The sequence below is a fragment of the Terrapene carolina genome, unplaced genomic scaffold (assembly GCF_002925995.2).
Source record: "Terrapene carolina triunguis isolate 2854851 unplaced genomic scaffold, T_m_triunguis-2.0 Scaffold278, whole genome shotgun sequence".
Lineage (NCBI taxonomy): Eukaryota > Metazoa > Chordata > Testudines > Emydidae > Terrapene > Terrapene triunguis.
The window spans coordinates 115202-138603 of record NW_020664629.1 but is presented as its reverse complement, the minus strand read 5'-3'; the positions used below and the strand labels follow the sequence as shown (position 1 = coordinate 138603).

The 23402-nt window shown below is 58.2% G+C and overlaps 1 protein-coding gene across 2 annotated transcripts in view; it reads right to left on the bottom strand.

Moving 5' to 3' along the window:
- LOC112120581 (arf-GAP with GTPase, ANK repeat and PH domain-containing protein 3) overlaps positions 1-23402 on the bottom strand; it is a 79601-nt gene that overhangs the window by 33030 nt on the left and 23169 nt on the right. For both annotated transcript variants that reach the window (XM_026657726.2, XM_026657727.1), the window contains exons 2-7: positions 22567-22625; positions 17349-17436; positions 17057-17142; positions 16383-16524; positions 14738-14872; positions 892-1019 (exon numbers count right to left, since the gene is read on the bottom strand). In XM_026657726.2, coding sequence (XP_026513511.1) covers positions 892-1019; positions 14738-14872; positions 16383-16524; positions 17057-17142; positions 17349-17436; positions 22567-22625 — 638 coding nt within the window. The remainder of the gene's footprint in view (positions 1-891; positions 1020-14737; positions 14873-16382; positions 16525-17056; positions 17143-17348; positions 17437-22566; positions 22626-23402) is intronic.

Below are 23402 nucleotides of genomic sequence, written 5' to 3'. Positions count from 1 at the left end.
AGCTGGGATTTCTGCCCTGGCTACAGCAGTCCCTTTGGCTCAGTGACCACCCCAGTGGAGGCCTGTGCCTGCCTGACCAGGGCACCTCAGGCCCTGCTGGCATTCCCAGCTCCTAGGCTGTTACCCCCAAACCTGGCCTGCTCTCTGCTGGCTGCCTGGCTCCCTTTGCTGATGGTGGAGCCCATCCCTTCTGCACGGACTCTGCCTTCCCCAGAACCCCATCAACACAACCCCTCCTCCTCCACCACCTTCGGTACCCTGCACTGGGTCCCTGGGGTTCCCCGCAGGGCTGGCCCTGCCCCTGGTGCATGGCAGGGGACAGCCACGGGCCTTGGCATAGAGCCTGTTCCTAGCCCTGGAGCTGCAGCTCCCAGGAACTCATCCCACCCCCTGGGCTCCCCCCAGTGCCCTCTAGGAGCCTCTCCAGGTGCCTCCCACCCGGGGGCAGGTTCCTGCCTGGCTCTCTCAGTCTCCACAGCCTCAGCTCAGGCCTTCCCATAGCACAGCCTGGCAGCTCCCAGGAACTCACCCCACCCCCAGCTGGCCCCTCGGCCCCTGGAGCGTCCCCCACGCTGCGGGAGGGACCATCGGCCTCCCCTACATCCAGCTACGCAGTGTGTCCGCTCCCCCATCTAGAGGGCCCGGGGTAGCCAGGCTAGACTCTACACGCTGCCCCAGGGCTCTGGGGGCCCCATGCTGCTTGCCCTGCAGGCCCGTGGCCCCAGGCAGGCAGTGAGCTGTTCTGGGCCCTAGGCCGGCAGCCCGCCGCCGGCTGCTCTTCCAGCTGCACTGGCTACTCCAGGGTGTGTGTTCAGAGACAGGGGCTAAGCAGACCCAGCCTTGACCTTTCAGTCAGCGGGGGAGTGCTGGGGTGGGGGTCCCATGTCTCACCTGGTTGATGTGCACAGAAGGAATAGAGGCAGCGGAGACAGACGAGTGGCTGGGTGAATTGGGCAGGGACTTGCAGGGCCCTATGGAGAGCTGCTGCTTCTTCCGCAGGGCCACCACCTTCTGAGCCACTGAAAGAGAGAAGAGAGGGGCTAGGGTCAGACGGCTTTCCCCACCCAACTGCATCTCCAGAGCCGTTCAGAGAGACCCCCTGCCTCTGCCTGCAGCCAATACCTGGGGCTTCAAACTGCCCCTCGCTGTGGCACCGGGGACTCCAGTGGCACATCTAGCCTGCGGCTGCCTCAGGAGAGCGCCGTACCACTGCAGTTTGCCCTGCCCTCGGGGACGTGTCCCACAGTTCCCGGCACTGCTCCATAAAGCAGTGGCTTCAGGGGGGTTGTGAAAGATCTTCTAGGAGCCCAGGTGAACTGCAGGAGAAAAGGTCAAATGCCCATAATTTCTTGGGACACACCCATCAGTCTCTGGCACTGGCTCCGTATCCAAGCCCTGGTCTCAGAACGGGGCCAGGCTGAACCCTCGGCTGCTGCAGCTTTGGAAAGCAGTGGCAAGGCACCTGGGGCAGCGGAGCGGCTCCCGCAGGAGCAGAGGAGGGTACAGCAGTTCACACAGCCAGCTCCTGAACTGGGCATGCCCTGAACACACCAGCTAGCCCTGGCCTTCATCCCAGCTGCTCCTGTGATCCGCCTCGAATGCCCCAGGTGCCCCCATCCCAACCGCCCCATCCCTGTCCTCCAACCTGGGCACTTGGCACCTCCATCCTCCAAACTGGGAACCCCCCAGTCTAGACACCCCTCTACCCATGTTTAAACAAAGATAAACACCCCCCTCTCCTGTGACCCACACGGTAAGCACAGGCTCAGAGCCCAGGCCTTCAGTCTCCTGCTGGAGCCCTGCCCACCCCTGGGGACAGCAGACAGCTCTACAGAATGCCTTGAAGGCTGACGCACATGGGAACGGGGGGAGCAGGCGCCCCGGTGAGGGGCCGTGCAGAGAACGCCCTGCCAGAAGTGCTCCTCTCTCCTACGTGTGGGGCTCCAGCCAGTGACCCACTGATCACAACGGCATCAGGACGGCATTGGGAGAGGTGCCCCTCAGACAGGCAGGAATTATTAGCGATTGTAGCTACAGGCACCGCGAGGGACTTTGGGTGGTGAGTTTGCACTTTGGCCGGACGGCCGTTTCCCTCCTGGTTGGTTTGGGTTTGTATTGGGTGTGGCGAGGGAGCACAGTCCGACGGATGTGCTGCCTATGCGGAGACCTTCGGCAGAAATTCCTTCATTGAACGAGCATAAACACGCAGGACAGCTGTGAGATCCACGCAGGGAACACACAGCCCGGAACGAGGGCAGCAGGGCCATGACGTGCGTGTCTTGGGCAGTCTCGTTTTCTCTGCCACCATCACATGCAGGAAAGATGCCTGGCAGGTGAAGGCGCTGCTCTGAATAACCAGGTGGTGCAGAAAACAGCTGCTGTGTCTGTCGTCCTCTCTCTGGAACCGCGGCGCCCAGAGCTCATTTGTCTATTCTGCCATCAGCTCTCGTCCTGGCTCTCTCCTGCTCAAGACGGAGTGTGGACCCCGAATCCCGCCGAGGAACAGATTCTCTCCTGGCCCTGCTGCGTGTACTTGCTCTGACACTCGGATCCCGCAGGCCTGACCCACCCCTGCTCTGGGAGCTGCGGGGGGTTGTACGGATCACTACGAGGAATAAGAAGTGACAGGGATAATCGCCATAGCGACGGCACTTCCACCCTTGGACCAAGGAACGCCAAGCCCAGCGCCGCCCCTGCATCCTACAGCTGCAAGTCACAAGCTCCGCAGCCAGGCAGGGGAGGGGCAGCAACGGAGGGGGCAGGTTTGGACGCACGTGGGGGGCGGCGGTTACGGCTTGCAGGGAAAGAGCTCCCTTCGGAACAGCTGTCTGTGGCGGGTCCCAGCAGGTGGAAGGGGGACAAGCAGGGCCACTGGGGTTCTGCATCCGGAGGATACCAGAAAGCCAAGGCTGTGCGTGTTTCCGTGGGCGCAGGGAAATGCGCTGCTCCCCGATGTGCCCCCCAGCTAGAACAGCGGCTTTATAAACGCTACGCAGGCCCCGCTCCTAAGGACTGGGGCACTGAAGGGCTCAGGAAGTAGGGGCTTCCCTCAGGAGCCAGGGTTCCTAGAGCGCTGCCTTTGCACGTTCACACTCGTGGAGTGCCGCTGAGCTTGGGGAAGCTGCTGGAGGGCAGAGCCTGCTGGGGCCATCCAGGCACTGGAACCAAGGAGCCCAGGGGCTCAAAAACAGCCCAAGTGCCTCAGTTCCTTCTGCTACAGCCCAGAAGCCTGCACGTGGAAGGAGAGCCAGCCCACGAACACCCCCGCCAGAGCCTCTGCCTCGCCCTACTGGGAGTGGGAGTCCGAGCTGGCTGTACAGACCCAGCGGCGGCAGGATGCAGAACTGGTTCCCGAAGTGACTTCAGCTCGACGCCCGGCTGAGAGTGGTGCTGCGTGAGCATCTGCACAGAACTCCGGGAGCAGACCTGCCGATAAGGGGACCTCTCGCTGCAGGTGGGACCCAGCCACCCAAGCCCAGACCCATGAGCACCCAAACCTCCACCAGTACTGCCACAGCCACACTGTTTGCAGCAGGAAGTGTGAGTCTGCCCCAGCTGCAGTGTAGACACACCCTATAGTTCTAGCATGGAAACCTGGCAGAGACAGGCCACTGCTGCCCCCTTCTCCCTGGCAGGGTGAGCCCTCAGGCCCTGCCACCCTAGACAAGACACCGCAGGCTAATGCCACTAGCCGGGTGCTGAGTGGAGACGCATCCCTTGTGCTTTCATCCCCGGAGGCTGCAACAAGTTTAGGAAGTTTCCTAAATGGCGAAGTCCTGGCCAGACAAAAAGCCCCGGCCCTGCTGACATCTACAACGCGGAGTCTGACTTCCCTGGGGGGCGAAGTCCTTGGCCGAGAACAGGGAGATTAGAGAGGTCTGATGCAGGTGGATTTCAGACAGCGCCTCTGGCATACGTTTGGGATGAGGACTCAGGACACGTTAGCCCCTGTAGAATACGGCAAAGGGAGGATCCGTTATTAAAACCGAACCCTCCCTGAGCCAATGTCTGTGTTACGCGCCAGGGTGCGAATCGCATACACGCTACCTGCTAAAACCAGGAGCGGAGCTGCAGTAGCACAGGCAGGGGCTGGCTGTGCCAGGTACAAACCCGCTGAGCCCCCGGGGTACATACTGGGGGCTGCCCCGGCTACCTCGGCGACGTTACGCGTTTCAGCGCGCTATCTCAATGCGCGAGTGCGTCTACGTGACCTGGGGATCGCACCCCTCCCTCATAGCACAGACGTAGCAAGCGGAGTCAGGCTAACGGAACAGTGAGGAAGCCGTCCGGCCAGACCCTCAGCCGGGTAAGTCAGAATAGCTGCCGTGATTCCAGTGGAGCAGCCTCCATTTACACCCCACGAGGATATGGCCCAGGGTCTTCAAAGGCAGGAAGGAGAGAGAGCTCCAGGCGAAGGTCCCATGATGCAGCAGGCTCTCTGGAGGTATTAGCCAGGGCTTCAGGAATCCTGCAACAGCAGGGTAACTAAAATCAGCGGGACTCTCCACTGGAGGGTTCACGGGGAGAAGACAAGGAGCGGCCCAGGGACTTCAGCTCTAGCCAACAGTCCCAAAGAGATTAGACAGGCAGGGGACAGGCAAACATTATCTGCTGCCCACAGAGAACCTTTTCCCTCCCCAGAGCAGAGGGCTTTCTGCATGCCGTCTGCACGCCCGCTGGGCTCAGCAGGTCTGAAATGCTGCCCTGAGATTCAGGCCAGGAGGTGGCGCGATTCCCGAGCAGGAGGCAGGATCAGCCCATCTCCTTGAGACAGCAGGGCTCGGGGTACCAGTAGGAAAAATGAAGGCTCCCGTAAGAGATTTGGGAGCAACCAGCATGACTCGAGCTCTGGCAGTGGGGAGACGCTCCAGCCTGGCCCGGCCATGGGATGGAGTCTCTGGGGCAGAGCGTAGGGCACTTCACACTGATGCTTGCTGGAGAGGGGTCCGCCACTTCTTTAACAGCAGATCCACCGGGGCCTGTTTCAAGCAGGATTCCTGTCCCTGTCATAGATACTGCATCTGGGCTCCTCACAATCTTTAGTGTATTTATCGTCACAGTGCCCCTGTGAGGGGGGGCAGGGCTGTTACCCCAATTTGCAGTTGGAAACTGAGGCAGAGAGAGAGAGACCAAGGGCTTGTCTACATGGGACGCCACTGTGTGGCCAGCTAGGGCGCTGCAGATTCACACTCTGGCTTGTTGCACAGTAATGTCCCGTGCAGACAAGCCCCACGGGACACAGCCAGGATCACAAAGGATGTTTGCTGTGGAGCAGGAACTGAACCCAGGTCTCCAACCACCAGACCCAGCCTTCCTCCCTGTGCCCACGGCCATCTCCAGTGCTCTCTTTGCCGGCTGGATGACGAGCCAAGCACCAGTCCCACAGAGCCATTCCCACCTGACAGGTCTGGGAATATGCACTGGTTTGGTGATGGACTAGGAAGTGTTCACGTGTGATTGGGCAACACAACATCACATCCCCTGAGCAGCAGCACAGACGGTTTTCCAGCCCATCTCCCAGCTCTCGGTTCCAGACACTGCTGCAGAACACGGTCCCCAAACATCTCACTCCCACGAGCTGTCCGCTCTGGGGAACCAGCCACAGCCTTGGTGATCATCCCACGGAGGGGCTCGGAGAACTCAGCTGCACTCCCTTCAGCCCAGCGCCCAGGAGCTCCCACCAAGAGGTGGGCCAGGGAGCACTGCCTCGTCCTCTGCACTGAGTGTGAATCCTGCAGCCTCATTTGCAGCGACGCCAACGTATGTGTGACGAGACCAAATGTCCCTTAGTCCCAGGCAGACTCACACTGATCTCCGAGGATCCTGCCTCAGGAGAAGGGTAACTGGCAAACATCCCTGGAAGAAATGCCTTGGCCTGGCCTGAGCCCTCGATGGCCCCACAAAGGAGATTCTTTGGGCAGGCAAGAGAGTAGACTTGTCTCGAATCCAGAGACCGAGGGCCTGGAACCCCTTGAATGATTCCCTGAATGCCTGAGGAGAACAGGGACAAACTAGCCAATTGTCTAGCGATGGGAACATCTTGACACCCGAGATGGACATGAGCCACTCCCAGGCATTTGGTGACTCCCCTTGGTGCAGCCCCTTGCACTGAGAACGGACGCTGTCCCTCCGCAGAGAGAGGCATCATTCCGACAGCCACACAGACGCAGGCATCGTTAGGCAGAGAGCTCCAAGCCAGTTTAGAGGGGACAGGGCAACACATGGAACTTCCCTTTTTAAAAACTGGCATCACGTTAGCTATCCTCCAGTCCATAGGCGCCGACTCCGTGGGTGCTCCGGGGCTGGAGCACCCACAGGGAAAAATTAGCGGGTGCTCTGCACCCACTGGCAGCCAAGCTCCCCTCCCCGCCTCGTCCCACCTCACCTCTGCCTCCGCCTCCTCCCCTGAGCGTGCCGTGTCCCCAGTCCTCCACCTACCTCCCAGCGCTTGCCGCTGCCAAACAGCTGTTTGGTGGCATAGCAAGCTCCAGGAAGGGGGGAGGAGGTGGGGCCGGGGCGGGGATTTGGGGAAGGAGTCGGAATGGGGGCAGAGTTGGGGCAGGGACTTTGGGGAAGGGGTTGGAATGGGGGCGGGGAAGGGGCGGGAGGCGGTGGGAAAGGGGTGGAGTCGGGACGAGGCTGGGGGCAGAGGAGGGTCGAGCATCCACTGGCGCGAGCAGAAGTCAGCTCCTATGCTCCAGTCATTTGGTACAGAAGCTGATTTAAATTATCTGCAATCATACAATCATAGAACCATAGACTATCAGGGTTGGAAGGGACCTCAGGAGGTCATCTAGTCCAACCCCCTGCTCAGAGCAGGACCAATTCCCAACTAAATCATCCCAGCCAGGGCTTTGTCAAGCCGGGCCTTAAAAACCTCCAAGGAAGGAGATTCCACCACCTCCCTAGGGAACCCACTCCAGTGCTTCACCACCCTCCTAGTGAAATAGTGTTTCCTAATATCCAACCTAAACCTCCCCCACTGCAACTTGAGACCATTACTCCTTGTTCTGTCATCTGCCACCACTGAGAACAGCCGAGCTCCATCCTCTTTGGACCCTCCTTCAAGTAGTTGAAAGCAGCTATCAAATCCCCCCTCACTCTTCTCTTCTGCAGACTAAACAATTTCACATTTGAGTTCCTTTAGAACTCTTGGGTGATACCATCTGGTCCTGGTGACTTATTACTGTTTAGTTTATCAATTTGTTGCAAAACCTCCTCTAATGACACCTCAATCTGGGACAGTTCCTTAGATTTGTCACCTAAAAAGAATGGCTCAGGTTTTGGAATCTCCCTCACATCCTCAGCCGTGAAGACCAATGCAAAGAATTCATTTAGTTTCTCTGCAATGTCCTTATCGTTCTTGAGTGCTCCTTTAGCACCTCGATCACCCAGTGGCCCCACTGGTTGTTTAACAGGCTTCCTGCTTCTGATGTACTTAAAAAATTTTTTGCTATTACTTTCTGAGTCTTTGGCTAACTGTGCCTCAAATTTTTTTTTGGCCTTCCTAATTGTATTTTTACATTTCGTTTGCCAGTGTTTATGCTCCTTTCTATTTTCCTCACTGGGATTTAATTTCCACTTTTTAAAGGATGCCCTCTTGCCTCTCACTGCCTCTTTTACTTTTGCTGTTTAGCCACAGTGGTGCTTTTTTGGTTCTCTTACTATGTTTTTTAACTTGGGGGATACATTGAGGTTGAGCCTCTATTATGGTGTCTTTAAAAAATATCCACGCAGCTTGCAGGGATTTCACTTTTGGCGCTGTACACTTTAATTTCTGTTTAACAAACCTCCTCATTTTTGTGTAGTTCCCCTTTCTGAAATTAAATGCTCCAGTGTTGGGCCGCTGTGGTGTTTTCCCGCCACAGGGATGTTACATTTAGTTATATTATGGTCACTATTACCAAGCAGTTCAGTTATATTCACCTCTTGGACCAGATCCTGTGCTCCACTTAGGACTAAATCAAGAATTACCTCTGCTCTGGTGGGTTCCAGGACCAGCTGCTCCAAGAAGCAGTCATTTAGGGTGTCAAGAAATTTTATCTCTGCATCCCGTCCGGAGGTGACATGTACCCAGTCAATATGGGGATAGCTGAAATCCCCCATTATTATTATTGAGTCTTTTATTTTAATAGCCCCTCTAATCTCCCTGAGCATTTCACAGTCACAGTCACTATCACCATCCTAATCAGGAGGCCTTATGTTCTTATGATAGTGGGTTGATAACCAGAACTGAATGGGGTGAGGTGGGGAGGGGCTGAGCAGTGATGGGTGGGGAGCAGGGACTAGTAGGACATGGGGAGAGACATACTGCTGTGCTCTCAGACAAGATCGTAACCACTCCTTTATACAACACTAAAGGCAGCATTCATTCAAAACTCTCCCCGAGCCAGCAGCATCGGGCCCCAGAGCACACGCTGCTTACCTGTGCTAGCGGGCTCCTCCTCCTGCCAAACTGGCTTAGTCACTGTCTCTGCTACTGTGTCCGGATCCTGAGACGCACTGAACAGATCCTGGCATCCCAGCAATATCTCAACCGCACCCCTTGTCCCTGCACTCACAGACCCAGCACTCTCCCCTCATTCCTGGTCTATGGCCGCAGCAGCGTGTGAAGCCTTTGTGCTGTCCTGCTGCATCTCAGACTGGCAGAAAGACGAACACTGAGAATTCATTCCAGAGCTTCAGAGAGCTGAGGGGTCCCACTACCCCGACCCTAACAACCAGAACCGACGTCCCTTCCCTTCTCCACAGCTCTCCAGAGCCCAGAGCGGAGCAGAGTGAATTCAGCACAGCCCATCTCCCCGTTGCCTGCACATCTAGGAAGGCCTCCGAGACGTGCCAGCAACAGGAGTAGAAGGGAATAATCATCACTCAGGATGTTGATACTGGCAAAATGGGTGACAAAAATTGAGCTCCATGGCACCTGCGGTGCTATTGCACATGGAGGAGGCTGTAGAAAACTTGATCCCTGCGCAGCAGAGTGAAGGAAGCAGACCAGACAGGTCACAGACTCATAACGTTTAATCTCAGAAGGGACCATCAGATCATCTGACCTCCAGTGTCTGACGGATCATTCAGTTTCACCCAGTGATCCCTGCACTGAACCCAGTCACTGGCGCTTAGATAAAGCATCTTCCAGAAAGGCCCCTAGTCTGGATCTAGAGACATCCGGAAATGGAGAACTCACCGCTTCCCTGGGGAATTTGTTTCAGTGGTTAATCACACTGTTAAAAATGTGCACCTCATTTCTAGTTTGAATGTGTCAGGTGTCAGCTGCCAGCCAGCGTTCTGCCTGTCTCCACTAGAGTACAGAGCCCTCTAGTGCCCAGGTACGTGTACACTGTAGTCATGTCACCGCTCAGTCCTCTTTGTGAGAAGCTACGCAAATCGAGCTCCTGGAGCCTCTCCCTGCCAGGCATTTTCTCCAGCCCGTGAATCATTTCTCTCTCTTTTCTGAACCCTCTCCAGCTTTTCAACATCCTTTTAAAAATGTAGACACCAGAACTGGCCGCAGTGTTCAGGATCGGTCTCACCAACTCTGCACAGAGGTAACATCACTTCCCTACTCCTATTCCCATTTATACATACAAAGATCACACTAACGCTTTTGCCTTAGCATCACACTGGAAACTCACAGACAAAGTCCACAAGAGACCTCATCATCAACTAGTCTGATCTCCTCCGACACCAATCTTCATGTCGTCCACAAATTTTATCAGCAGTAATTTTCTATGGACTTCCAGGTCGCTGATGAAAATGTTGACTAGCATTGGGCCAAGAACCAATCCCTGTGGACCCCGCCATTCAGTGGTGACTCTCTACTGATAACTACATTTTAAGATGTCAGCCAGCTCTTAATCCATCTGATGCGCGCTTCATTGATACTGGATCGTGCTGATATTTTAATCAGAATGTCGCGCAGTGGGCTGTAATGACTGGGCCTAGAAATTAATCCTCATTGTAAATTCAACTGTAAGAAGTGACTGAAAGTTCATAAAATGTCACAATAAGCACGCTTCACCCTCATGACTGCCTCCCCCACCCCCTGCTGGGACCCCGGACCTTCTTCGTCCTAATCCTGAGAGGTGCGCTGGCCGCACTGGGCCACAGAGAGGGAGCCGGATGACTCCAGCGCCAGCTATTCCCGAATGCCACCTGCGGTGTGAGACTTTGGCTCTCTCCCCCACACACACACACACGTGTCCTTCCCCTTCCCAGCCTCACTCCTTCTCTTTCCTAGCCCTCTCCTTTTTCCTTCTGTCTAACCGGAGCCCGGCTTAGCCGGCCAAAATGGGGTATTTCGCAACACGGCCGTAAGCCTGAGACCTGAAAGAGGCATCTAAAAGCCTGACAGCCTGTTGCTGGTACAAGTTTGCAAGGCCTCGGAGTGGCTGACCAGCCAAGCGCTGGCCCCTGTTTCTCCAGCAGCGGGAGAGGGCAAGTGAAAGTCGACAGCTAACACAGAAGCTGCATTTCCTCCGTTTTCTTTTCTCTCCCCGTTCGTGTGTGTTTGGCTTGTTTTGTCTTCTAGGAAATGGGATCAGACTTTAGCAACAACAACCGCTCCAGCTCATCCAGCTAATTATGTCTGTGTTCCGTTATTACCATCTGTGATACCGTCTCAGTGACGGCCAAACAAGTGGGTTCCTTCTAAAATCTCTGCCCAGCTAAAGGGAAAGGGAGAAGGAATGTTGTTAAAATGAGAGCCTGATTCAATACTTAGCCTTTCAAGTGCTGTAACTGTTACTCCTTCTTCTCCGTGGCTTTAATAAAGGTTAACAAGCGTGTTTAGTGGAGTGTTTGCCACGGTGCTAAGCAGGCTGCGGTCTCTGGATACCAAACCTCAAACCTTGTTTAAAACTGTTTAATGTTGGACAGCGACTGGGCCATGCTTACACCTTACATCCGTGTCCCTAGCCTCTGTTTGCCCGAAGCTGGGAATGGGCGACAGGGGATGGATCACTGGATGATTCCCTGTTCTGTTCATTCCCTCTGGGGCACCTGGCATTGGCCACTGTCGGAAGACAGGACACTGGGCTGGATGGATCTTTGGTCTGACCCAGTAGGGCCATTCTTATGTTCGGGCCACATAGTCCATCTAAATCAATACGTGGTACCAGGGGCGGCTCCACATGGAGACGTGGTGTGCGGCAGGCCGGGGTGTAACTCTAAAGCACACTAGCCTGATGCACACTCACTGGCCAAGCAGGCCTTGCTGCCGTGCACTAATGGTGCTGTAGTGTGCTCTGACCTACTGCTGTGTGAGCACTAGGAACGATAGTGCGCTGTGCGGCAGGCCAGGCTGCTCTAGGTTTACATCCCAGCTTGCCGCGCACTAAGGGCATGTCTACACGTACAGCGCTGCAGCAGCGCAGCGGGTGAAAACACGCGATGCCGACGGGAGAGAGCTCTCCTGTCACTATAACAAAACCACCTCCGCGAGCGGCAGAAGCTGTGTGGGGGAGAAGCTCGTGCTGACATAGCGCTGTGCACACCAGCGCGCCTGTTGGTGTAACTCATGTCGCTCAGGGGGTGGTTTATTCACACCCGAGTGACATCAGTGATGCCAACATAGGCTATGTCTACACTACAGCCTCCGTGTGGACAAGCCCTAAGCCCTGGTCTACACTACATGCTTATGCCGGTATAGCTACATCACAGGGCACTTATCGCTCTGTCGATGGGAGAGCTTCTCCTGCCAACCTAGCTACCGCCTCTCGGGGAGGCGGGATACCTACGCCAACAGGAGACGCTCCCTCGCCCGTCGGCGTAGGAGCATCTTCACGAAGCGCGACGGGCGGAGCTGCACCAGGGCAGCTCTGTATGTGGAGGCAAAGCTTTACGTCAGACGCCTTGCAATCTCCAAGTCTAGTACATACACAATCACCTTTATCAAGCAAACCTGGAATCTCCTCCTAGCATGACACCAGCTGTGTTTGAGAAGACCTATTTTCCATACACCCATCTCGACTGGCATTAATGATATTCCCGTCCTTCAATTTATCCACTGAATCCTGTCTCACTTTCCCCAGGACGGGTGCCAGGCTAATGGGCCCATCTCATCCCTCTTGCCTTTCTGAATATTGGCACAACAGTGATACTCCTCCAGTCTCCTGGAGTGTCCCCAGGATTCCAAGATTTATTAAAAACTATCAACCGTGGGCCAGAGATCTCCTCAGCCAGCTGTGGTAGGACTGCTGGGTGCATGTTATCTGGGCCTGCTGATCTGAACTTCTTTATCCCTAGCAGACATTGGCTACTACTGGAGCTAGTAGGCCTGGCCAGTGCACCACGGGATGGTAGTGGGAGGACAGTTTGCACCCCAGGGCTATTAGTCCAGGGATCCCCTTCCATCCTGGCCCTGCACTGGTGGAAGGGGAAGCAAATCTAACTCCCGGGGGGGTGATCTCGCTGTGCAACGTGTGTGGACAAGTGTGCTCCGGGAATGCTAGTGCGAGCACACAGTGGTTAGTGTCACCTCTCTAGTGTCGGTAACGCTTCACCAGGCCAGCTCCTCTGCTGTCTGCCCCACTCGCTCCCGGCTCACAGTCATGTGTCCCTGGGGCATCACTGCATTTGTTCTGGCTCAGCTCCCCTGGCGCTGCTGTCACCAGCTCAGCTCCACGCTGGGAGCCCTAGTGAGGTGATGCCCAGGCATTCGTTGGCACTGAGTGACAGCCGCTCTCAGCAGGGTTAGCCTGCATCAGGGCTGAAGCACCAGGAGCCCCGACCTTCGCTACAATCCAGCCCCCTCACCCCCCGTTCTGCCATTTCCTTCCAAGGCCTCTCACCGCCTCTGGATCACTTCCCTGGCTTGGCTGCGTTCGCTGCTCCTCCCGGCTGACCAACACCTCGCAGCCTCCTTCCAGGTCATTACTGAAAACCAGCCCCGGCCCTTTGCCAACTCTGCCCCCACGTCCTCACAGCCCCAGGAGGGAGCTTAGGGTCATGGGCCCCCTTCACAGGCTGAGAGGTGAAGTAACTTGCCCAAAGGGCATCAGTGTCTGGGCCCACACTGGACACCTTCTTCAGCTCACCCCTTTGCTGGGGATCGGTATCTGCCGAACTGCCCTGCAGCCAGCCCCGGCCCAAGGCAGAGGGTCGTCCCCCAGCTGATTTCAATGAATTTCCAAGTCAGATTTAGTGACACCTAGTACCAGACACTTCCCAGGAACCTGCTTCCCTCTGGATCCTGTCCAGAAACAACCTAGTTTGTCCGGGCAGCTCCCCCCTGCAAGCCCCTCCACGCTGCTCACACTCCAGGGGCTCACAGCTGTTCTAGAGAGCGGGTGAGACATACAGGCAGGTGCCAGCTATCACAGACACTTCACCCAGAGCTGAAGCTGCGGGGCACACTGGTGAGTCCCTCGCAAGTGCACGAATTGGCGGTGTCTGGTACATTCCGTTCGCTAGTTCCCATAATCTCCCAGAACACACACTGCCCAGGCCCACTGCCCTGTGTCTCGTCAGACGATCCTTTATCCATGTTTCATCCAGGTCTCCACTACATCCTAACTGTCCAGACCTCCTCTCGATAGCAGCTCTGGATCCCCACTATTTTAGAGCCATCACTTCTGCCACCCCCTCCTGGTTTATCTGTGGCCATATCATGCTCTCTCTGGGTCAGCCCATCCCACTTACCTGGGATGGCCCCTCAGTAGGAAGTCATTAGGCCAGGAGCAGTGTTTCCCAGCGGGGCAGTGGGGGGAGGGGGATGTCAGCAACCCCCAGGAGGTCCGAAAGCACCGAACACTTTATTGCAATCTAAAGCCAAGAAAATCTGGCTCCTCCACTCCCTGCACACCCGGCCTGTCGAGACCACGTATTCCCTGCCAGCCTCCCAAAGGCACACGATTCAATACCAGGATTATCACTGCTACACTTCCTTCTCTTCCTTCAGAAGGTGAATCCCCTAACCCTCAGCTCTTGGATAGCCCTTTCCCTGCAGCCCAAGAGGCTTTGCAGAGGGGGAGCAGGACTAGCTTACAAAAGGGGAAGGACACACCCACAGTCAGTGGCAGCATCAACCGGGGCCCTGCCCACTAGACCACACTTCCCTCTTCTAGGACCAAGAGAGGAAGAACTCAAGCCCGGCCGCAGTGGATTGCATTGCACCCTTGTGTTCCTTGCACTTCCACTCCAGCTGCCCCTTGCTCCAACCAGCCTCTCCCATGTCAGCAGTGCACTGTCCTTTCCAAACCTCCTTCCATGCCACCCTCTAGGCCTGCAGCCCCTTCCTCTGTGGCACAGTTCTCCTCCTCCTCCCATTCCCCTGCACGCAGCTCCAATCCATCCGGCCACACAGCCCCTGCCAAGCTCGCCCTCGAGAGACGGGGTGGGAAGCGAGAGCTGCCTTTGCAGCGTCTCTCCCAAGGAAGGCTCCGGCTGCAAGCCCCTGGAGCCCCCTGCTCCGTGCAAGCGACAGCAGCAGCGTTTCTACCCCAGCTGTTCCTGTGCTCTGTTCCCATGCTCGGGGCAGCTGCTCCGGCCAGCAGTTCGGCTGCTCCCCTCCCCACAGCACGTCTAGATACAAAGGGTTCAGCTGGATTTCCTCTGCCTCCCAGTACATTTGCAATCGCCCATTTCTCCGGCCTCGCAATCCCTTTGGCTCACACAGGCCCCCTGGGAGAGACAAGCACTCCAGCGAGCCAGTCGCAGGTATCGGGGGCTGCAGGTGCCAGAGCACCGTATCTGCGGGAGAGCGAGGGGGCAGGGGCGGGCGCAGCGCTGCAGTTACCATCCTGGAAGACTCTCTCGACGTTCAGGCCGTAGGTGGCACAGGTCTCGTAGTACGTGCAGCGCTTCAAATCGTTGGAGAGTTTGCGGGCCCGAGAGTCATCGATGACACGGGGATTGGTGGCACTGATAGCGTCTGGAAACCAAAGAGAGGAAGAGTTAGAAAACAGGTTTCCACACCCCCATCCCACCCTGGAGCCCCCCAAGATACCAGGGTCCCACAGCACATTCCCGGGGTCCTTCCAGCCCCATCCAGGGCTGGGATAACCAGCTCCAAAGCCCAGGCCCCGTCTGTCCCGGGCTCAGATAGGCGGGTTCCACAGCACGTTACTGGAAACCGGACAGCCCTCGTCCTCCCCACCACCCCTGCCTCCAGATCCCCCAGTTCCACAACCCACGCCGGGGGTTCGAGGACTTGGGTCGGGAAGGTACCGTCCCCACCCTGCAGACACCACTGACGATTCTCCGCTAGCTTTAATTCCTTGTACCCTAACCCTAGGAATTTCTCGACTCCCCACAAGCACTGGAGCTCTGGCTACAGCACCACCACTGCCACTCCCATGCCCAGAACAACCTCCCCGGCCCCTGGCAATCCCACTCCCCACCCGCCCCGCCCTTCTGTCTACAATCACAGGCACACATCAAGGTTTCAGAAGTCCTGGAGCTCTGGCTGTCCATGCCGAAGTCCCCCACCCCCTCCCGCCTCCACCCCCTGCCCTGCGTGTGTGTTGGCTAATGTGTGGGACCCCTGCAAGGCAGGACTTGGCCTCGTGGCCGCATGGACCATCCTGCGTGAGGCAGAGGCAGTAACGCTAACGCCAGCTCTAGGCCTTTGCAGTCTGAGAGGCGTCGCTACCACCAAGGCTTGAGAGCACGAGCCGCAGCCTGAGACGCTGGCTGCCAGCTGCAGCCTAGCGCGGACGTGCCCCAGGCGCCTCGTTCACCCCCTTCTGCTGCAGAACGGCCGGCTTCTGCCTTGTGCCCCCGGTTCTGACCGAAGGGAAAGCTCCTCCCGGCTCAAATCCCCTGGCCAGCCCCGCCCACGGGAGCCCCCATGCACCCAGTCACCTTCCCCCGAGCCCACTGTGCTAGGCTGGGCAGGTCTGCCCAACCCATCTCCTCCTCTGCACCTGGCACTGGCAGGACCTGGAGAAGTTTCCCTGCACCTTCAGTCTCTGCCCAGGGCCCCGAGAGATTCATCCGCCTATCACCCCGGCCTTGCTGGGCCATGCGGGCCCGCTTGGGCTGAGATCCTTGGTGAGCCCCTAAGACCCCCTCTCCACCCTCTGCCCGACTCCAACCTCCTGCGGGGGGTGCCAGGACACCTCAGGGGGGCCCAGAGCTGGGATGGGGGGAGGTGCCGGACGCCTCAGCATGGCCCAGAGCGGGGGTGGGGGAGGTGCCGGACACCTCAGGGTGCCTGGGAGGGAGGGAGAGGCAGCAGCTGGTACCATGTGGCATGGTGTTTGATGTTCCCGGTGGGGCTTGCCGCCCCAGTGCAGGACAGGCTGGGTGGGGGGAGCGACTGGCCCCCCCCAGAAGTGAAAGCCCAGGCCCCACACGGAGTCCCTGTGAGCCCCTTACAGGCAGGGCCAGCCCTGGCACCCCGGGGTGTCTCGGCAGCGCTCGCCCTGGGTCCCTCTCACCTTGCGTCCCCACCAGGACCATGGGCACCTCGGCCGTGCTGCGGTAGCTGCAGAGCCGCAGGTAGTAGTTATACACCGTCTGGAAGCTGATCTCGTCCTCCAGGCTGAAGACAAACACCACGGCGTCCACCCAGGCGGCAAACTGGGGGAGACACCGACCATCAGCCCAGCGCCTGCCCCACTGAGCCCCCACCCCAGCGCCTGCCCCAATCCCTGCACCTACCCCACTGAGCCCTCGCCCCACTCTCTGCAGCCCTGCGCCTGCCCCACCGAGCCCCTGCCCCGATCCCTGCACCCGTGCCTGCCCCATTGAGCCCCTGCCCCACTGAGCCTCCGCCCTGCCCCATGCAGCCCTGCACCTGCCCCACCGAGCCCCTGCCCCAATGAGCCCCCGCCTCACTCTCTGCAGCCCAGCCCCCCTGCTGAGCCCCACCCCGCTCCCTGCAGCCCAGCCCCCCTGCTGCGCCCCACCCCGCTCCCTGCAGCTTTTAAGCGTTTCCTGGTCTCCCATCCAACCCTGTTGTGAGATCCAAACCCCCTGACGCCTCCAGGACAGGGCCTCTTCCCGGACTGACGGCCAGGCCAGCGGCCTCCTCTCCTTCCCCATAGCTCTCTGCTCCTTGCACAGGGCTCTCAAGGGCCAGGATTCGTGCGGGGGAGAGGGGGGCTCTTACCTGGAGCTCGGGGGGGCCCCCTTCATCTCGAATCAGCAACAGGTAACTCTGACCATCCACTACGATCTCCTTCTTAAACCGGCCACCTGGGGACAAGGCAAAGCAGCGCACTGAGCCGGGGGCGGGGGGTGAATGGAGGGTGCACACCTCCAGGGACACACCCGGGTGGGCAGACGCCTGGGGGCAGCTGTGAGGCTGGCTCTGCCCAGAGAGAAGTCTAGCTGGGGGGTCACCTCCTGAGCCAGGGACTAGGAGTCAGAGCCCAGAGCTCAGCATGGGGACAGGCCCTTACCTTCTGGGGACTCCTCCTGCACGTACGTGCCAGTCAGGTAGCGATGCACCAAGGCTGACTTGCCGCTGGACAGGTTCCCCACGATGCCCTGCAACACAAAGGTGCGTGAAAGCGCCCTGCCCCCTCCGCGCTAATATCACTAGAGGGCCTGGCCCATCGACACGGGGCCAGCACTGGCCAGGCCAGTGGGGGTGACACACACGCTTACTGCTCGGGCAGCAGGGCCCCCCTGAGAGGGCCCAGCCACTGCACACCCCAGCTTGCCATCCAGTGGCATTCCGGGGTTCGCCAGGCGGAGCACTGCGCGACCTGGCACTGGATGGGAGCGGAGAGCAGATGCCGGAGCCCTGCTGGCTCAAGGGAGGGTGGCTGAAGGTAAGTGGGCAGCCACCCCTCCACAGCCCCCAGATCTCCCGTTGCTTCGATGGACGCTTGTGCTATCAAGTCCCTGCCTGCCCCACAGGGGAGGAGACCCTTCTCCCAGCCTACACCAACCTCCCACGGGCCACACGACCAGTCACACGGCTCCTGATGCAGAGAAAGAGAGAAAGCGTCTGGCTGTGGGCCTGGCCACAGCTGCTCCCTGGGATCCCAGCAAGGGGGTGTAAGATCTGCCCTTTCTCCGCCAGCAGCAGAGCACACGTTTACAAGCGGGGCTGGCTGCGCTGCCTGGAGTTACGGTTGCCTGACACGACCCATTATAAGCCTGTTTCCCGTTGCTAATGACTTTGCCAAACTTGAGCTGCCTGGGCTGAGATTTGCCAAGTCGGTGCCTGCTTCTGGCTGGCTCATTCAGGGCGTCGCCACAAGAACATGCTGCTCTTTTGGAGAGCCAGCTCAGGCGCCAACAGGTAAAAACCATTTCTCTGGAGAGCTCTGGTGCCGGGGGGGGTGCAGCAGGTACTGGAAAGTTGGCACGAGGATAGTCCGGGGGTCAGGGAGGCACCTTCCGCTGTCTGGGAAAACCTGGTCAGAGGTGGCCAAGTTCTAACCTGTAGAGTAGTCAATCCCCAATTGACATGTCCTGTGCAGCTGGGTGCTGGCTTGAGCCTTCCTTTTCTGCACTGAGCACGCTCCTCCAGCCCCACTGAGCGCCCCGCACAAAGACAACATGGATCCTTCACCTGCTGCTCTCCCTCATCACAATCCCCCGGCCTACGGAAAGCGGCACTTGGCCAGGAGCCGGGAGAAGGAGAGTTCTTACCGCACCTCTTCTCCTGAGGCTGTTCCTGGGTGCACGTCCCTTCCTCTGACCAAGGCCTCGTTGCCCCACACTGGGAAGCAGGCCAGTATCAGCCTGTAACTTTGCAGAGCCGGGAGCGTAACAGTGGGTAACGGAGCAGACCCAAGTCTCAGCCGCTTAGCTCTGCTTGAGGTTAAGATTTTGCCATGAGTGCTGTTAGTAAAAGTCACGGACAGGTCGTGGGCAACAAACAAAAATTCACGGAAGCCGGTGATGTGTCCTTGACCTTTACTAAAAATACCCTGGGGTCGGGGGGACTAAAAGTCAGAGCCCCGCCGGGGGCTGACCGCTGGCCGCTGCTTCTGCCCCAGCCACTGCTCCTGTGATGGGGGCTGACCCAGCCCGTTGCTGCTTCGGCCCCAGGGGCTGCACCTGCGGCAGGGGCTGACCCAGCCCAGCCGCTGCGCCTGCCCTGGGCTGCTACTCCTGGGCAGGGGCTGACAGTTGCTCCAGCGCCGCTGTGGCCGGCTGAAACCGAAGAAGTCATGAAGGTCTATTAAAGTCAGAGAATCCGTGACCTCTGTGACAGAATCGGATCCTTAGCCACGCTGCCTCGCAGAAAGAACCTGCATATCTTTGGCCTTGGCCAAGCTGTCTGTAAAGTGGGGCTACTCATGTATAAATAACCCAGTGTGTTTTGCATCTGCCTCTAGTGGCTGCTTCACAGAGGATATAACCTACCACTGCTGCTAGCTAATGTAGTTCCTCTGTTAGCACAAGTGATAGAGGTTTGCCCTGCACCCAGAAGTTCTGAGTTCAAACCCTGCTGGTGACTGAGGCAAAGACGCTCACAGTTGTATATAAATGAATTTTTCCCTCCATTTTTCTGTTTTCAAAAAAAACGCTAGGAAATTCCATCTCCGTAGCTAGGAAACCCGTGCACTGAACAAGGCATGGTCCTGTGGGAAACTCACCCAGACAAACCCAGTGCCAGAGTAGACACCCCAGGGACGAGGGAAGGCTCATTTCTGGCATTTCCAGACTCCTGAGTGCTCAACTTTGTAACCTGGTCCCATTCTTTTCTGACAGTTTTGTGTGTGGCCAGATAAATACAGCATGGTAGGAGACAGCATCCAGGTGCTGCACCACATCGGCTCTCCCCACCACTCTGAGCCCAAGCGGGCCTGACACTTGGAAAAATGGACAACCTGATCAATCTGGCTCAGGGTAACCTTGTGTGACGGGGTGTGACACCGCCATGCAGCGTGTGGCTGGGTGAGGGTTAACCCCGTGAGGAACGCCGACCACACCACGACTGCCCATCCACAAGGGGCACACGGCTGGGCTGCCCTGTGTGCCATTTTCTCCTCCTCCCCAGGTGCCAGAAGGAGGATGATTGCTATGACTCTACAAGGACATGTGATGAGACCACGTCTCTACACTCCATCTTGGGAAGTGCTGGACCCAGGCGAGAGGGATTGGGACAACTGGGGATTCCAAGCTGTGAGCAAGTGCAGTTTGCCCCCTAAGAATCTGCAGCCTGCCTGTATCATCTCTTAGGGTGAGAATCTGCTATTCATATCCAATCTATCTAGCATATTAAGCTTAGTTTGCGTTTTTTGTTTATTTGCTGGGTGATCTGCTTTGATCTGTTTGCTATCCCTTATACTCACTTAAAATCTATCTTTTGTACTTAATAAAACTTGTTTTTGCTTCATCTAAACCAGTGTGTGGGAATCATAACTCAGGGGCAAAGGCTGTTGCATATTCCTCTCCACATTGAGGGAGGGTGCACTGTACAGTTCCCTGTGCAGCGCAAGATGGTATAATTCTGGGTTTATATTCCAGAAGGGGTGCATGCCTGGGGAGCTGGGAGTTGCCTTAACTGTAGCCTTCCTATGCAGGGGCTGGTCAGAGAGCCTGTATGTAACTGCAGCTGCGTGTGTCCCTACCTGTGTGTGTGCTGGTGAACATGCAGGCTGGAGAGGGCTTTGTAGCTTGTCACAGCAGTACAGTGTGAGAGAGAGCCCAGGCTGGTGGGTCAGGGGGCTCAGCGGTACCCCAGTTCCACGTGGCGCCCCAGGGGAGAACCCGTCACACCCATCCCATGCCCAGGCCAGCTGTTCCAATGGGGCGTTATCCTTGCTGGGAAAAAATTTGCTTATTTCCAGTTTGAACTTTGCCGACATCAACTTCCAGCCACTGGCTCTTGTTCTGCCTTCGTCTGGGAGATCAAATCTCCGCCCCGCTTAGGCACTTCTGGGCTGTGAACCGTCTCTTTGCTAAGCTATGCAGAATGAGCTTCTCCAGTCTCTCACTCCAGGCCGGGTTTTCCAGACTTAAAATCCCTGAAGTTCTGTGCAGATAGAGAACAAGTCCCGGGCATGCTGAGGTGCCGCTGTCAGACCCAGCGCCAGCCAGGTGGGGTGCTGGCGAGAGGGCACCCACTGAGGGCCCGTGGGAGACTGGGCAGGACCTAGCCATGCCAGGAGCTCTTTGCCGGTGCGACGCACAGGGAGAGCTGGCCCCCGTTCTGAGCACAGCCTGGCCATGCTGCACACCCAGCGAACTGCACGGCAAAGGCTCGCACGGATGGGGCTCAGGCTCACAGGGACAAAGGGAACTGCCCAAGGTCACACAGAGAGTCTGTGGCATAGCCCAGAATTGAATCTGGGTCCCCCGACTCCCAGCCAGGTCCCGAATCCTAAGGCCAGGTGGGAGACACACCGTCAGCGGGAGGGAAATCCAGGTACCTCGACACTGCTGCCATGCCCAGGGCCACACACACGAGTGCCCTGAACAGTGCGAGGCTGCACGGGGGGGACAGTAAGGCAGAGGGGAGGGGAGAGGAGCTTGGTTCCCCCAGGCACTGCGGGAGCAGCACCTATCACCCCGTAACAGGACACCAGGAACAGATGGGGGCTGAATGGAGACAAACAATGGAACAGCTGACCAGGGGGGAGGGGGGCAGAGACTCCATCACGCAGGGTGAATCCAGACCGGGTGTCTCTCTAACACACCTGCTCTAGCTTTGCCAGATGGGCTGGGCTGGAGTCCCTGGGCGAGGGTCCCTGCCCTGGGCTCTGCAGGAGGCTGGATGGGATGGGCAGGACGGTCCCTGGGGCTTTCACGTCTAAGGACCCAACCCCAGCCCAGCAGCCTTTCCTGTCTGTGACAAAATGAGTTTTCTTAATGTTCTGTATGAACAGATGCCTCAGTTTCCCTTGTGTGCCTCAGTTTCCCTTGTGTGTTGCACAAGTCTCTAGGTGGTGGGATAAGGGTGTGTGATCAGAGACCCCTAGAGGGCAGGTGTGACTGCCAGAGAAGGCCGGGGTCGACACTGTATCCTGGCAACTGATGGCCGGACCCCCTGCCACGAGTTGGCGAACGAAGCGAGAGGTGGAGACCAGGTGACCAGTTTGCCCAGGAAAGACACAAAGGCCGGAGTAGCGGCAGCTGGGTGTGCCTGAGGCTGGGTGGCTGGAAGCGAGTCAGTCTCCTGGTTTGGGACTCAGGGGGGAGAGCCCAGGGCTCTGGATCCCCCCAAGATGGACTTGGCTGAATGTTCCTGCTCCCTGTGCTCACAAGCTCTGCTCTATGCTAGGCTCCTGGTGACTAATAACCCGTCTGTCCCACGCTGGCCGGGAGTCACTGCCGGCTGCGGAGTGGGGGGCAGGGCCCTTTGGGGGCGTGTGAGGCTTCCCCGGGTGTCCCCTACTCGCTGCGGGATGCTCACGGTGTGAACAGGGGCTGAATGCTCCGAGGTCAGACCCAGGAGGAGGGGGCTTGCCCTGGTGAGAGCACGTCCCAGGGGAGTCACGCTGACAGAGGGCCCCGTCTGACTTCATTCCCAGGGGTCCAGAGCACCCAGCCCCTGCACCCAACACCATCCAAGGGGATATGCACACGGCAGCCCTGCCCCACCTTCCGCAGAGCAGGGGGGTCTCACTCCCACCGCTCACAAGCAGGCCCAGGCCCCAGCCACAGGCCCTCCAAGGGGCTCTGCAGGCAGAGCAGGCTGGGCCAAGCACTCACCACTTTGAGCTCAGGCACCGAGCGGCTCAGGGTCCATTCCTGGCTGTTCACAAACGAATCTGCAGAACAGAGAAAAGACGCCGTCAGCCCCTGGCTGGGGAGTTGAGTCATCAGCCCCCAGCGTCCCCACCCTGCCCTGCCCTCTGCCCGCAGGGACGCCCTGGGCTCCCACCCCACACGGAGAGGAGAGAACTGAAACACCCTCCCAGCACAGCAGCCACCTCCCTGCCCTGGTCTGGGCCGCTGCACCCGAGCTCAGAGAGGCCACTCACTGAGGGGGGAGCAGCACAGGGCCCTGACTGAGCCCAGCAGCCACCAAGGCGTAGGCCCCAGGTCTGCACTAGGAGCTCTGCTGGGAGCACCCCTTCCCCAGCACCCCCTAGACCAGAACTGTGCAGGGGTGACCTCCAGGGGCACTCAGACCATGCAGCACCCCCCTTCCCCAGCCCTGTGGGCTGGAGGGAGAAGGAAACTCCAGGGAGGAGCCAGCCCCTTGGGGCCACAGAAAGTGAAGTTGGCAGCAGCAGGCAGAGAACAGCTACACCAGGGGCTGCAGCGCTGGGCGGGAAAATCAGCAGGAGCCGTGGGCAGGGCGACCAGACGGCAAGTGTGAGCAGTGGGGGAGGGACGGGGGGGACAGGCGCCGATAGGAGACAAAGCCCCGAATACTGGGACTGCCCCATAAAATCGGGACAGCTGGTGACCCGGGGGGGGGGGGGGGGGGGACGGCTGGGGGGCGGGGGGGGCGGGGGGGCGGGGGGGCGGGTGGGGGGACGGAGGGGGAGGAATGGGGGGGGGGGCGGGGGAGAGGCAGGGAAGATGCAGCCAGAGCCGTG